General features: G+C 38.6%; 1 protein-coding gene across 1 annotated transcript in view; it reads left to right on the top strand.

Moving 5' to 3' along the window:
- Positions 1-5,959: 5,959 nt before the first annotated feature.
- The window catches only part of LOC117546289 (semaphorin-7A-like), a 29,165-nt gene continuing 18,190 nt past the window's right edge, over positions 5,960-16,934 (top strand). The window contains exons 1-8 of the mRNA XM_034216474.1: positions 5,960-6,135; positions 7,467-7,600; positions 7,903-7,971; positions 8,062-8,157; positions 10,177-10,285; positions 11,173-11,277; positions 11,356-11,498; positions 12,642-12,820. Of these exons, the coding sequence (XP_034072365.1) occupies positions 6,033-6,135; positions 7,467-7,600; positions 7,903-7,971; positions 8,062-8,157; positions 10,177-10,285; positions 11,173-11,277; positions 11,356-11,498; positions 12,642-12,820 (938 nt within the window). The 5' untranslated portion in view covers positions 5,960-6,032. The remainder of the gene's footprint in view (positions 6,136-7,466; positions 7,601-7,902; positions 7,972-8,061; positions 8,158-10,176; positions 10,286-11,172; positions 11,278-11,355; positions 11,499-12,641; positions 12,821-16,934) is intronic.

Raw genomic sequence — 16,934 nt, forward strand, 5'->3', positions numbered from 1 at the left:
TAGCAACGTTTCTGATTGGGCCGTGGGTCCACATTTCAGATATTACGTCATATCGGACGCAAATCTGGATCAGCTCCGTTGTTCCCCGTTTTTAGAGATTTGGGTACGGAGGAAAAGAGAGAGGGTTTTATTTACTGATGCTGCGTGAGTTCCCTGACACACCGGGGACACATATTTATAGACAATACATCAAAAAGTGCATTTTGCATGATAGGTCCCCTTTAAAGGTGAATGTTATTTCAAGGATGATTTAATTGTAGATATTATTAAACCTTATGGAGCAGAGGCAATAGGTCACATGATTTGGAAGCTGTTGTAAATAAATTAGACGTTTCCATAAACAAATACAGTTTAATAACAAGATGTATTTGAAATAAAATAAACCCTTAAACCCAATAGAAAGAGGTGTGCTATTAAAAATAGAAATCTGCAATAGATTTGGAGTCAATAGGTCACATGACTTGGAAGCTTTTAAACAGAGATTTTTCAATGAGAAAACCCCTGAATGTTTGTTACAATATTCATAATCACTTACAATAATTATAAGAAACGCCCTTTTCCTACGTATAGAAAAGTGTGTGTTTTGAGTTTTAAAACTAATCATTGAGGAATCCAATTAAGAGAGGTGTGTCCAACTTGTTCAGTATCTGCCACAATTTGGTCACATCAAAAGGGAGCTACTGAAATAAGAATACGATTTCTTAATTATAAAATGCTTATTTATTCAAAACGATTTACATATAAAATTGAAAGAAATATGTTTTAAACCAATTAAAAAGAGTGGTCTCTAATTTTCTCTGTTGATATAATGCAGTGGCGAACCGTGGCTATCACAACTGGACCTTCTGTAGACACACAGAAGGTCGCCCCCCCCCCCCCCCCCCCCGCCCCCCCGCGGCATTATAATGTCCGTCTTTTCACTGAATTGTCGTCTTGAAAAGGGTACTCACAACAATTCCGCAACAACTTCATCTTCACCTGTTGCACTTGCCATTTCAACGTTACAAACAATAAAACGGCATGAATTGCTTCGTCGCATTCATCTATAATATATCCTCTGTCTCTCTCCAGTTAACTAGCGGGCCTTCTAGGATATACAACCATTGGCTACAAATCAATATATGATTGGTTGATCAAACTGTCAGTCCAAACATACGCTCTCATTCAGTGCAACGGCCAGGGCATTCTATCAAGGATGTAGAATACCTTGGTTGAAGGATATTCTACCCAGAGACCCAGAAACAGATCTGATTGGTTGCTTTCTTTTCTAACACAAAACCACTGAAATGCGTAGTGCATGGTCCGAGAAGGACAAACAAATCAACGTAACACTGTAATATTACAGATCAACAACACAGATACGATTCTCATTTATTCATTTTATTACATTTTATTTATATAATTAAATCGATGTTTTGTTTGTTTTATCTGAGTGTTCCAGGGTATTCTCTGAATACCTTGAAGGCCCTGACGGTTCGCCACTGATATCATGTATGGATTAGCAGATATGGCAGCTATTGAAAAAAAACAGCAATTAACTATTAACTCTATACATTTTATTTTTCAGTGATCAAAAAAGGTGTGCCACACAAGACATGTTTATTACATGTCTTTAGTGCATTTTGTACTAATATGAGCAAGTTGGCACGGAGGGTCTTAACATTAACATTGTCTTTACATCTCACTCAAACAGTCATTTGTTGACGGTCCCTAACTAAAAGAGAAGCGCAGTGAATGTCTGTCGTTGTATATCCATCATAAACTAACTTTATAGCGGTGTTGAACCTTTTATCGTTTTATTATCCATCCGTCTTTTATTATCTCATGGACGTGATCAGAAGGGATGAAAGGCATTATTCAAAATGAACCTGCACACATTGCCACGCAACCTATTTCAACTCTCTAGTCGCACAATTATATTATTTATGACATAAAATATGGGATTACTAGATCCCTCGTATCCCTCCGCACTCAGGAAATAATGAAACGTTTTTTCTTTTTATTAATGTTAAATCCTGAGAGGGTAGAAGTACTCAGATCTTGTAATAAAAGTAGAAGTACACACATCTTCAAAGTATAATGTATTAAATAAATGTAGTGGAGTAAATAATAAGATTAGATAAGATAAGAAGTACTTTATTGATCCCAATTCGGGAAACTTATACATAAATAAATAACAAAACAAAACAAGGCATTGCACATAAGTAGAAACTATAGAGTAGAAATTAACAATACAATAATTTAAACATCTCAAAATATAATTAAAGCAGCATTACAAAGTATAAAATACAAAATCTATAAACTCTGACGATAAAATACTATTGGTTTTAGACGCAATATAAAGCAGGACATTATTTACATTATTCAAAAGGTACAAGTACCTCTAACGTGCACTTAAAAGTACAGGACTTGAGTGTTAGGGATTCATTTTGTCTTTACTCCTAGACATTTAACCTTATTTTGTGTGTTGACATGTACGACCATCCCTGCTTTAATCTCCCATAAGAGATGTGTTGATGCAGTCGTATGTTGATCCTAGGTTTTACAGCTTGACCTACAGGGCATAGAGAGGTTTTGCGAGTGTGAGAACGCTAGCTTCTAAGCTCCAGAGATGGGAGAGACATCTCCTGTGTCTGCAGATGTGTTTACGCCATGGTTTACGCCCATCCCCAATATGTGAATTTGACTCTCTGTAAACTAGTTAAAAGGTCTACCAAGATGCGAGGCTGATCAGACTTGACATGGCAAACCAACCGTGCAGTCAGAACCTTTGACTGTGTGACTTGTGATGTGAATTTCTCCGGCCGATGCTTCTATTAAATATCAATGTTTGACATCAGAACTCCGGCTCGTCCCGTGTCTCCTTCATGAGTCGGTGACTCCCACTGCATTGCTACACAGAAGTTTCCTCCACATTGAGTAAATGTGAACACACAGTGGCGACTGGTCATTAGGGGCATAGCCCCAGTGTCAGCAGAAAGTATTACAAATAATGATTACAAAAAAATGCAAAAAATAAATAACAAAAATATATAAAATATATTTTAAGATCCTGGTTAATCATCTGATTCGTCTGTACATTGCTGTTTTAGTCTATGTTCTTCTAATTAGTGTCTACAGTGTGTGCCTATTAAGCTGTTTAGAGCCATGTGGGACAAAACCCGATCCTGCCCCTCCCTCTCCCTGTTTAAGTCAAGGGTGACTGTAAAAACTACACTGCGCATGCTCAGAGTATTTTCCTATTTAATGTGTGTGGCAAACAAATAATGACCATAGGGGCATAGAGCTGTCATCCCCACCATACGTCATCTCACATAATTCAGAGCTGATTGGCTGTAAGTACGTGTGCCGCAACAAGTGTGGTGTGTGAAGAAGAGGAGAGAGACGTGTCCTAAAACCAGGAAGTAAGCTGCGCATGGCTTCACTCCACAAAAAAGCAATGAGATTTCTCCATGGGATTTTAGAAAATAGCTCAAAATAAGATCTGTGGGAAACGTACCTGTTAGATAAATGCACGTTTTGTTCAGCCGGATAATATCCACATGTCTACATTACATTACATTACATTACATTACATTGCATTTAGCTGACGCTTTTATCCAAAGCGACTTACAATAAGTGCGTTCGACCAACAGAATACAAACTTGAAGAAAACAGAATCATATAAGTACATCAAGCTTCATAGAGCAAAAACATTTCAAGTGCTACTCAAATGGCTTTAGATAAGCCAGCCCTTTATTAGTATATAAGTGCTTTGTTAATAGTTCTATCGCTCGAAGTGGAGTCGAAAGAGATGAGTTTTCAGTCTGCGCCGGAAGGTGTGTAAGCTATCTGCTGTCCTGATGTCAATGGGGAGCTCATTCCACCATTTTGGAGCCAGGATAGCAAACCCACGTGTTTTTGCTGATGGGAACTTGGGTCCCCTTCGCAGCGAGGGTGCAGCGAGCCGTTTGGTTGATGCAGAGCGGAGCGCACGTGCTGGGGTGTACGGTTTAACCATGTCCTGGATGTAGGAAGGGCCAGATCCATTCGCAGCATGGTACGCAAGTACCATTGTCTTGAAGTGGATTCTAGCAGTTATCGGAAGCCAGTGAAGGGAGCGGAGGAGCGGCGTGGTGTGGGAGAATTTAGGAAGGTTGAAGACCAGACGAGCCGCTGCATTCTGGATGAGCTGCAGAGGTCGGATGGCACATGCAGGTAGACCAGCCAGGAGGGAGTTGCAGTAGTCTAGGCGTGAGATGACGAGAGCCTGGACTAAAAAAAAGTCTACCCTACTTTTATAATTTTCTAATCATAAATCTATCGATTAGATTTATGATAGACTTTTGAAACTACAAGAAGATAAGGAGGACTTTTACAAAAAAGTAATAGAGATTTTTGTCCAGAAGGATAGGCAAATGGACTTCATCTTCAAGTCAAGGTAAGACCACCATTTTATTGAAAATGGGATCTTACTAAGAGAGAACAATTCAATATGTAAATGATAAAATTACATTTTTTGGGTATCCTTTTGTTGAACTGTTTGTTTAAAATTAATCGAAGCATCAGACCAAAAAAAGCTTTTGAAAATAATATTATATTTTGATTTAGGTCAAAATATAATTGTAAACCTGAAGAGTCAGTGCCAGTGCCTCACCAGCCATGAACCTCACTGCAGAAGCTTATACGTATATAGACATCTACGTTTTTTGTGCCCCACCACTTTTGTACATATATAAACGCCACTGCGAACACAGGAGGGGGCTTGGCTGTCTCCAAATAAAGACGGCTCATTTGAATTCCCTCCAAATATATTGAGGTTGAACCTGAACTTTGAATTCTCTGCTCCCATCATAATCTTGGCGATCTTGTTAACATTGTGAATGCAGAATTAAAAATACTATGTAACTGGTTTGCAGTTAATAAATGATCCCTTAATGTGGCCAAAACAAATGACATGTTATTCAATATAAAGTCTGAGAGTAGAAATGACTGCATTATACGGATTTGCAATACAGAGATAGAAAAAGTTGGTGCATGTACATTTTTAGGACTGCTTGTTGACGAAAAACTCAATTGGAAGCACCATATCAATTATGTACAGACTAAACTGTCAAAAACAATAGATATTTTGTATCATACTAAGAACATTCTTGAAGAAAAGATACTCTTTATAACAGTCTATTTCTCCCTTACCTTTACTACTGCTCCGAAATATGTGGAAACACGTACTCAACAAATCTATAAAAAAGAATAACATCCCAAAAAAAAGTATTACGAATAGTCTGTGGTGTTGGTAAATATGAACACACAACTCCCATATTTAAAAAAACTCAATCTATTAAAATGTGTTGAGATAGTACAGCTTAAAACAGTACTGATTATGCACAACATTTTCCATAAGAAAATGCCTAATAACATTCAAAAGCAGTTCCAAACCACAGCGTGAACATATGAATGTAAAAAAAGTCACTTGAAAATAAGTGTTCACAATGTTTATATGCAATTATGCATATATTATTATTATTCATTTGCCAAGTACATGTGTGTATATACCTATGTATATATTTATATATAGTATTTCCAAAAAAAGATAGTTGAAACTGCTATTGACATGTGCAGAAAATGACCCTTTATCATTTATTGTTTTCCTGCCCTAACTTTTATTTAATTTTTTCTCCTGTTTTCTTTATTTCTTTGTACTCCTTCATTTCTATATGTCTTTGACGCAATAATGCCGCTGTATTAGGATGATGCACGGGAGGGCTACTTTCCACAAGCTATGCTTCAGCCCTCCCGCTTCTACTAATTTTGTTCATCTTTGTGTGTATGAATTAAACTGTTTTTGTTTTTCGGATGAATAAAAAAAATAAAAATACTTTCAGCTTGGGGGCCCCCTAGTGACCACGGGGGCCCTATGCCCCCGCATAGTCCGCCTATAGGAAGAAACGGCCCTGGGTGGAGTTTATAAATGATTCCGCAGACAAACGCACTACCTCTCTGCACTGCAGCTGTGTGTTTCCGAGCAGAGCCTCACACATTTCACAGGAAGAATGCTTCTCTTGTTATTTAAACTTTATTTATTATGTTCCCGCCTTCACACTTTGACCGAGGCGACCTCAAAGCCTGCAGCCAGGATGACCTTCACTCTCAGAGGTAGGAAACCCTCCGCATCCTCTACCCTGCCTGGACGCATGGGACCGCGTTTAATATCGCGGGGATAAACCAGGAGCAGGTCTGTCCTACATGTTAATCTGGATCACAAGACAGGCATGAGAGAGCTGCTTTAATCTCTAAAGTGATTCTCTGGCGCCAAATTCAGAGGATTCATGCAGTTATTGTCCTTCACTCTCTGTAAGAGGAAACTGTGTTTATAGAGGAACACATTTACATCAGCAGAGCTGGAGAAGTACTCAGATCTTGTACTTGAGTAAAAGTAGAAGTACTCAGATCTTGTACTTGAGTAAAAGTAGAAGTACTCAGATCTTGTACTTGAGTAAAAGTAGAAGTACTCAGATCTTGTTCTTGAATAAAAGTATAAGTACTCAGATCTTGTTCTTGAATAAAAGTAGAAGTACCAGAGTGTAGGAATACTCTGTTACAGTAAAAGTCCTGCATTAAAAAATGTTCCTCAAGTAAAAGTAGAAAAGTATTATCATCAAAATATATATTTCACATCATTCATCCACATCTGTAAAGTAACTAAATGTATTAAATACACGTAGTGGAGTAAAAGTACACCATTTACCTCTGAATTGTAGTGGAGTAGAAGTACAAAGTATAGCATACAATGGAAATACTCGAGTAAGCTACTTCAAAAGTATACTTAAGTAAATGTACTTAGTTACTTGACACCACTGTGTATTAGTAGTATCTGGATAAATTGTCTTGTATTGTTTGTCTCCCATGGGAGAATTGCTGCATCACGAACAGACATCACATCGGTCTTTGTCCATTGTAGTAATACAATGCTGCATTGATTAGGAGTCAGAGGACCATATTACATTGAAGCTATTTAAAATAAATTAGACTTGCTAACAGGAAACTGGAATTCTCATTACAATATACGGAAAAATAGAGAAAAATACTGCATTTCTATAAAAGAAAAGGCTTTTGTTTTGCCATCTCTGAAAAAAAAAGGCGATCTATCAAGTGTTGAGATATTTACTGTACAAGTGAAATATTTGACCTTCTGGTAGCACTGGTGGGAAAAGCCAGAGGATCTCCAAACTTGTGGGGATGTTTTGTCAGAGGGCAGATAGTACGTGTACCAAATGTCGAGAAAATGCATCCAAATGTACTTGAGATATTAAACAAAAAAGCGAAATGTAAAGTCAATGTAAGCACTGGACAAAAACGATGAATGCAATATTTGTTGAAGAAACATCCGTTTGAACTGAAGTGGTGGAGCAACATTTCCACTCACTGTTTGCTGTATATACTAAGGTGTGTTCAAGGTACGTATCCTTTAATATTTTGTGTTGCAGAGACCGCAATGAAGAGGTTTCCTCTCCTCGGACACCATGTACCTGCAGGGATTGTTCTGGAAAAAGAGCCGAACACGGTCATATCTGCTGAACAGAAACGCCTGAAATCATTCAACTTCCAAAACCCTCACGAGGTAACATAGATCTCTGACACTGTTTTAATGACATTAAGTAAATATCTGCAATCGAGTTATAGTGATGCAAAAGAGTCCAAGAGTCCTAATTAAAAGCATTTAAGCGTACAATAATTCACACTTTTCAACTAAAATGTCACTCACATTAATGCATTATCCACATACAACCTACACTTTGAAATGTAAGCTTTAGCCCCTTCATGCTACAAACATTTATACAGACAGTATCATACTAACAATACAATAAATGACATAAAAGTGTAAAAATGACTGACACCACAACCATTTTCTTCTCCTCCCAGACTCCAGTAGAAATACATGTACCGTGGACAGAGTGCAACAAAAGTGATCCTCAGCAGACAGTGAAAGCGGTAACAAAAAACAAAAGATGAAAGCAAAAAGCAGACTGTTAAACGTTGGTGGGATTGGATTGTAAAACCACAAATACTCTTTTCATTTAGGATTGCAGCTTTAACATTTATCTTGTCCAGAAGATGGAAGCTAACAAGTTGTTCCTGTGTGGAACCGATGGGAAGGGAACGGCATGCTGTGATATGGTGAGGTTCTGCAGGGAGTATGGTCCTGAGACGGGAGTGACATCACTATGTACGTGATACGCTAAGGGGCGGGACATCTCTAAGCGGGAGAGGACTCTTTAAAGTAGAGACACTACGTACTGATATACACCTGAACATCAGCAGGAGAGGACTCTTTAAAGTAGAGACACTACATGCTGATATACACCTGAACATCAGCAGGAGAGGACTCTTTAAAGTAGAGACACTACATACTGATATACACCTGAACATCAGCAGGAGAGGACTCTTTAAAGTAGAGACACTACATACTGATATACACCTGAACATCAGCAGGAGAGGACTCTTTAAAGTAGAGACACTAAATACTGATATACACCTGAACATCAGCAGGAGAGGACTCTTTAAAGTAGAGACACTACATACTGATATACACCTGAACATCAGCAGGAGAGGACTCTTTAAAGTAGAGACACTACATACTGATATACACCTGAACATCAGCAGGAGAGAACTCTTTAAAGTAGAGACACTACATACTGATATACACCTGAGCATCAGCAGGAGAGGACTCTTTAAAGTAGAGACACTACATACTGATATACACCTGAACATCAGCAGGAGAGGACTCTTTAAAGTAGAGACACTACATACTGATATACACCTGAACATCAGCAGGAGAGGACTCTTTAAAGTAGAGACACTACATACTGATATACACCTGAACATCAGCAGGAGAGGACTCTTTAAAGTAGAGACACTACATACTGATATACACCTGAACATCAGCAGGAGAGGACTCTTTAAAGTAGAGACACCACATTCTGATATACACCTGAACATCAGCAGGAGAGGACTCTTTAAAGTAGAGACACTACATACTGATATACACCTGAACATCAGCAGGAGAGGACTCTTTAAAGTAGAGACACTACATACTGATATACACCTGAACATCAGCAGGAGAGGACTCTTTAAAGTAGAGACACTACATACTGATATACACCTGAACATCAGCAGGAGAGGACTCTTTAAAGTAGAGACACTACATACTGATATACACCTGAACATCAGCAGGAGAGGACTTTTTAAAGTAGAGACACTACATACTGATATACACCTGAACATCAGCAGGAGAGGACTCTTTAAAGTAGAGACACTACATACTGATATACACCTGAACATCAGCAGGAGAGGACTCTTTCAAGTAGAGACACTACATACTGATATACACCTGAACATCAGCAGGAGAGGACTCTTTAAAGTAGAGACACCACATTCTGATATACACCTGAACATCAGCAGGAGAGGACTCTTTAAAGTAGAGACACTACATACTGATATACACCTGAACATCAGCAGGAGAGGACTCTTTAAAGTAGAGACACTACATACTGATATACACCTGAACATCAGCAGGAGAGGACTCTTTTAAAGTAGAGACACTACATACTGATATACACCTGAACATCAGCAGGAGAGGACTCTTTAAAGTAGAGACACTACATACTGATATACACCTGAACATCAGCAGGAGAGGACTCTTTAAAGTAGAGACACGACATACTGATATACACCTGAACATCAGCAGGAGAGGACTCTTTAAAGTAGAGACACTACATACTGATATACACCTGAACATCAGCAGGAGAGGACTCTTTAAAGTAGAGACACTACATACTGATATACACCTGAACATCAGCATATGTTGTTGTTGACTCTCTGATAACACAGATATTTGTAGTGTGATTTATCTCATTCAATACACTAAAGCTGGTTGATTTAATATGTCACACAGTCAGTCGTTAAGCACATTAAACAATAAACATGCATTGTGTGAAAGATTCAGCTTCAGGCGGCCATCGCTGGGAGAGCTTCACTTCTCATGTGTCACTTCTTCTTCTGTGTTTGTCTCACGAAAAAGTAAATTAACTTCTGCTTTTCTTTACCTGTGAGATGCACCAGCTTGTGTTCATTTGGTATACTAAATCTCTAAATAACATCTGTTTCGCACAATGTTTTCTGTCTGTTTTCCTGTAGGACTTATCAGAGAAGACCCCCAGGTGCATGTCCTCTGCAAAGATCCAGAACATAAAAAAGAGTATCCAGGGTTTCATCATAAAGGAAGGAGAACCAGCCGCTCTCGTGGGTGAGTTTCCGTACACAAAGTGTCTGCTTTCTGATTTCCTAAACTGTATTTAGTTTATTTATGCATATTTGGTACTTCTAGTTAAGTTCGATATTGAATGCATGTCTTTCAAGTAAATCCACACTGGGATAATGCTTCTTTTAAGTAATACTTAAATATCTTAATTCTTCTTTCACCACTGATACAGATATAAGATGCGATATGATATGAGTACAAATATTAACGATACATGGAAAACAAACATCACATAGCATCACGATTATCCTTTTTAATATTCACTCTACATTCCCTTTTTGTCAGAGGACAGATAGTATGTTTACCAAATCTCGAGAAAATGCATCCAAATGTACTTGAGATATTAAACAAAAAAGCAAAATGTAAAGTCGATGTTGGCACTGGAGGAAAACGGTGAACGTGAAACAATTAATGCAATATTTGTTGAGAAATATCTGTCTGTGCCGAAGTGGTGCAACACTTCCACCCACTGTGTAATGTATAAGATGTGTTCAATGAAAGTTCGACCTTTGCACACCCATTGTTTATCCTCCAATAGTTTTTATTGTAGAGGGTGCAATGAAAAGGTCTCCACTCCTCGGACACCATGTTATCTTAACACTTATTTCACCACTGATAACGATACGATACGAGGACAAATATTAAGACACGATACAAGGAAAACAAACATCACGATGATACTTTTTAATATTGACTCTACACTCCCTCTGTCTTCACACTCCTATTCAATCTTCTAAACAAGTCTTGCTTATCAGAAAGCAGTTTTTCATACAGGAGAGACATGTCATTTAAAAAGGGCATCTGATGCAAACCAAAAGCCCCTCGATGGTGTTGTGATATCTTTCTAAAAATAACACCTTGTGTGTTTGCAGAATCAGCAGACAGTAACCTCTACGTCACATACTCTGGATCTAAAGGTGATGTTGGCATCCACAGGTTTGGGTGGAACAGAGTTGGACCCACGATGCACGATAGAGGTAAATGCCTCGAGATGTTGGGTTAATTAAATGATGTTAACCCAGATTATTAGACTCATATTGACTTTCCGTCTTCAGAGCAGCACTATGTGGGTTTGGTGCCCAGCAGACGGAGAGATGACCCCTTTCAGGGCAAAGTGTTCGGCTTCTATAAGGAGAAAAACAAAGATCCAGACCTGTACAGTAATATGTGGATCCCCTTTGTGACCCGAGTGTGCATGGTAAGACCTGCAGGACTAAATAATAAGGATTGCATATTTAATTTGTAATGTTTGAAGCTAGATTTCAAGAATAGAAACACTCTTTTAGAAGCAGATATGTGCACAAAATAGCTTGGGTTGAAATTGAAGCCATAAAGTGAGATCAGTGGTCGTGAAGAGGATGTTGATTTTTTTCAATCTTTTTAAAAATAACTTGTAAAGACCTAGTTTCCTGTGAAACTACTTACCTCAAAATATACCCTCTCTCTTACTGTGTCATGTTTAAAAATGTCCTGTACAAACTGAATTCGGTGAAGGATTTTCTCCTAAATGTATACAGTACGCTAGAATTGCAATACAAAAAAACCCCTCTGGTCAGTCAGAGGACATTTGTGTTACTTCTGCCCCCTTGAAATAACCTGTTCAGATCTTTTTTTCCAGTCAAACTATTTTAATATTATGTTTTCTTCTTGTTCTGTTAAGCACTTTGGGCTGCTTTGTGCATGAAAGGTGCTATACAAATAACGTTTATTATTATATTCATTATAGGGCTGCACGATATTGGAAAAAACTGACATTGCGATATTTTCTTCCTCTGCGATATGAAAAAATACAGGAATTGAAGAAAAGACCGTTTATTTTTTTCTCACAAACCATCCTTTCTTGAACTTTAATGCGTTACAATTGGTATTTTTCTAACTATATTTAACCGGATGAAGGATTTCAGTCACGGACGTCTGGATCTTAAGTTATCAGAGCAACAAGCTGAGCTAGCTCGGTTAGCAGCGCCGAACTGCCCTGGAGAAACACATGATACTACTTTATTCAGTGTTTTGATCTTTCATCACCGGGTCCGTTTGCTTTAGAGATTTGATTTGATGATTTGATTTGATGGTGGTTTGCGGTCACTCACTCAAGAAACCCTGACATGAGAGCCGCGCGAGTTTTCCTTTTGTAGCAAGCAGCAAAAGAATTGTAACATGACGTCTTTGAGTTCATTTGCCTACTTAATATCGCACGTCGTACATTTTTTTTTAACATTTGAAAATGCGATGTGAATATTGCCACGACAGTATATATCGTGCAGCCCTAATTCATTATATATGCTCCAAATTATTCATTGCATGTGAATTTTGATCGAGTAATCAATGCATTTTCTTCCAGGGAGATCGTGGCGGTCCGAAGAACTTTCTGCAGTTCAGTTGGACGTCCCAGATGAACGCTCGGCTGTTCTGCGGAGAGCCTGAGAGCCGAAGGCATTTCTCTGAGCTGGTGGATGTAGCTACTGTGGAGAAAGAGCAGTGGGAGGACACCAGAGTCTATGCACTCTTCAGAAATGAATGGTAGGAACCCGTTATCATGCATTCAAGTGAGGGATAAGGCAAGGCAAGTTTATTTATATCGCACCTTTCAACACAAGGCAATTCAAAGTGCTTTACAAAAATGAAAGACGGTAAGAAACATTTGATCAAATGGCATTTAAAAACACTAATTTAAAAGCAAAGATGATAAAACATGAATATCAAAGGAACATGAATTTAAGTTACAGAGCAGTGTGAGAAACACACATCTGAAATGTTCAGCTCTGACTCTCAATCATTGCTCACTTTTTAGCAGAAATAGTTTTCTATGACCTCACGTCCTTTCTACTTTCTTTTTTAACTTGTCCTTTATTTATTTCATGCTAAACGAACGCCCCTTTGGAACATTCTAATCTGACCCCATGGTACCTTTTAGATTTCGCCAAAACTATTCCTCTTTTTTAAATGCACATTAGTTAAGTTTACCTTGTCTCTATATTCATTTTTAAAGGATTTAGTTGATTTTAAGTCGATCGTATTGCTTACGCTAAGAAAAAATGGTTCACACCAACGGCTGTTCACATTTTCTTTACCATTAACCAGTTTTTAAACACAAACCAGAGCCCATAGCCTTGTTCCTGATAGTGTTTCCTTCCTGTCTGTCTTCTTCTGCTGTTCCTCTAAGTCAGGGGTGCCCACACTTTTTTGGCTGGTGAGCTACTTTTGAAATGACCAGCTCACCGAGGTCTACCAACCAAAAATATAATCTCAAATTGCAATGGTTGCTGAATAACACGTTTTATTTATACATGGGATAACTACAATAGGGCTGCAACAAACGACTAATTTGATAATCGATTAATCTATCGATTAATGAAACGATTAATCGACTATTCGGACTATTACTGTACGCCTTGCACAATTTCTCAAACGCTCTTATTTAGCCATCAACTTTTAGATTTAGCTTGAGGTTGTTTTAGGCATGTGGAAACTAACAATGAAGACAATACAGATGAACACTTGATTCAAAAATACATATATTATTAAATTAACAAATTGTGAATCAAATTAACATTGCTTTTTATTTAAATCAAATAAATAATATTTCACATCAAAAGAAACAACAATGTTTTAACAAATCGTATTAAATAATCTGATGACAGAACTGTGAACAGAATAGCTGAAACTTTAACAAAATAAAGAGTAACTCAGTTACCTCTAATCATTAACCCATGTTTGTATCATGTAGTTAACTGCGTGTGTTGCTGCTAGCATACATAACACCTGACGTGGAAACGTTACTCGTGGATGGGGCTACAGAGCTACTAGAAAGACGGTCGAACCCGGTGCATTCCTCCGTCTGGATGTGGAGCACTTTTGATAAATGTTTAGACAAATTGCTCGTGTTACCGCCCTCACATGCTAAACACTCTTGGCAAGGAGCATTGTCCACCTCAAGACGGGTAACATTTAACCACACCTTGGAGCGCTTCTCTTCGCCATCTCCTCCGTGTGTTGCTGCATGTAGCAGCTGCGTGTGTTAACTGCCCCGCCCCCTCGCACACAGACGGGAGAGAGAGATCTCGTCTGGATCGGAAAGGTCGAAAATACACCATATATGCAGGGGTGCACATCACTTTTTTGCCCTGGTTCTCAAAGGAGCACCTGGAGATGTTGCTTGGTGCTCATCCTTAAAATGAAATAAACCGTAACTTTTGAGGGGGTCTTGACTTTATTTGCCAGACACACGGCACTGAACACACATGCAGAGGTGAACACAGAACACACATGCAGAGGTGAACACAAGACAACATTAGCACGACCAGTAATCCTACAAGCTGTCATCACTACCCTCCTGACTGTTCTCCTCACTGTCTTCCTGTCAGACATGGTAGCTGATGATGTAGGCCTACTACTTCCTCTCTGGTTGAGTCTGTGATTAGCTGCTTGCATCCACAAGTCAACAGCTGGGTTTGGGTTGAAAGTCTCTGTTGTCATCTTAGACAAGTGGATGTAATCAAATAAGTATGTGAACATAACCAATAACCTACCATAGCCAATAACAAATTAATGTAACTTATTTTATTTGTGTTGTTCATTCATATCTTATTTTACCTTAACATTTATTTATGCATTTTTTTTTTATCTCTCCAGTTTTAAAGGATATTTTTGGTTACTGTCCTATAGTATACATTGGAATGATTTCAAACCTGTTTATCCCAATAATTACAAAGGAGTGCCTTGGAAATATGTGTTTACATAAATTGTGACCAAACCGTTTGAACTTAGACTAAAGTGAACTATCTAAACACTCAAGAGTCCTTGACCTCACTGAGCTGTAGTTAACTTATCAGCCTCTCAGTCTGACTGGAGAGGACTCTCCCTCCACATTATTGTAGAAACATCTTCTTCTTAGCTCCGTTAGAGCAGCTAGCATGGCACCAGATTATAATAACAACAGCGCTGGTACCACCCTCCCTCGCATTTTGTCTGTGAGCTGCGGGCGCCAGATAAGCCAACATCCCCCATTTTCATCACTTCATCGTACAGGGCAAATGAAAGGTGGAACCGGGGTGAAAAGGGTGTTACATTTACTTAATTGTGCATATTGTTACATCAAGGCCGAAAATTAGGATGAGCCCCAACGGTCAAAATGTTGTTTTCCCTCCCAGAACTGCCAGCGCAGCGACTCCCCAGATCTGGCGCCCTAGGCGAACATCTAGCCAGTGCTACGGGCCGGCCCTGAGTTCATATCATGGTTCATATGCAACTCGCAAATATCTTTCTCTCTCTCTCATCTCTCTATTTTCTCTTCTCTCTCTCCCTCTCAATGTTGGTACGCAAATGCGCTTTGTTTCAAATGACCCGGTGCTCTTTTTTTGGCGGAGGTGCGCATGCGCACCTGCGCACCAGTTATGTGCAGCCCTGGATATATGTCAACGATATACATGTAAAATGGGGTAAGATAAAACAAAGCAAGTGTATATACTTAGTTAACCTTTGCATGATTCGAACCAAATGTGTTTTTTCCTGACATACAATCCATATTTGACTCATGACTACATTTCCACAATCATCAGATTTAAGTCGGCCACAATTCTGAGAGGTGAAAAGCCAGCATGACTTTGCGGCTACAGCAACGTAACTTTAAATGACGGCAGCACTGATCGATGTTTTCTGTTAACATTTTCTTTAGCATTAACCAGTCTTTAAATGCTGCCAGAGCCCAGTCCTGTTAGTGTTTACTTCCTGTCTGTCTTCTTCTGTTGATTTATCCGTCGTCCAGCTCTCTGTCCTCTAACCTCTTTCCTTCTCTTCACCCGCTTTTTCTTTTCTTTACTGAGGACAGTTTAGCCATCATGAATCCAACGTTTCCTGCTCTCCAATTAATATAAAAGCGAATTTTCAAAAATAATTCCCTGGTGTTTTTCTGATGGAGGAAAAGTAATGTTTGGTGTCCAAAGACGACGTTTAGTATACAGGACTTCTTTCTGCGGATTGATATGACTGCACAAAGTCTGTTCTGCTTAGCAACAGTCTGTTAATGAAAATTAACAACCTCTGGAATGTTTAAATTGACCAATCAGAATCGCGTATTCAAATAAGCCGTGTCATAAGAAAGGATATTGTATAGTAAAATGCAGAAATAGGTAAAATATATTCATGTAAAGCAGAGTAAGATTCAATACAAATAGAATATAAAATGAAATACTAAGAACAGTTTATATGGACTCGAGTCACCTTGCATGATCCTAACCAAATGTGTTTTTTCCTGAAATATAATCCCCATTTGACTCATGACTACACGTCCAGCATCATCAGATTAAAGTCAGCCACAGTGGTGAGAGCATGACTTTGCTGTGGTGTATTTTATTAAAACTGCAGAGTCATTGCTTATGTCAGCTCATTTAACCAAAAGTAAACAACCACACTGGTGTGAACTTCTTTCTGTGGATTGATGTCAGTAACATTTTGATCTCATGGTGGTCCATGAGATCAACGTTTTACTGACATATGCACAAAAGAGTTTCTTGGTTAGTTCCTTTTTCCTAATCTTGGTTTCTGTATGCTCATCTGTCTCACAACTTTTAACTGACCTCCCACAGTTCCCTGTTGCTGCAGATGTGTGTGTGTGAATCAGCTGATGAGTGTGTGT

This window comes from Gymnodraco acuticeps, unplaced genomic scaffold, assembly GCF_902827175.1.
Source record: "Gymnodraco acuticeps unplaced genomic scaffold, fGymAcu1.1, whole genome shotgun sequence".
NCBI classification, from domain to species: Eukaryota; Metazoa; Chordata; class Actinopteri; order Perciformes; family Bathydraconidae; genus Gymnodraco; species Gymnodraco acuticeps.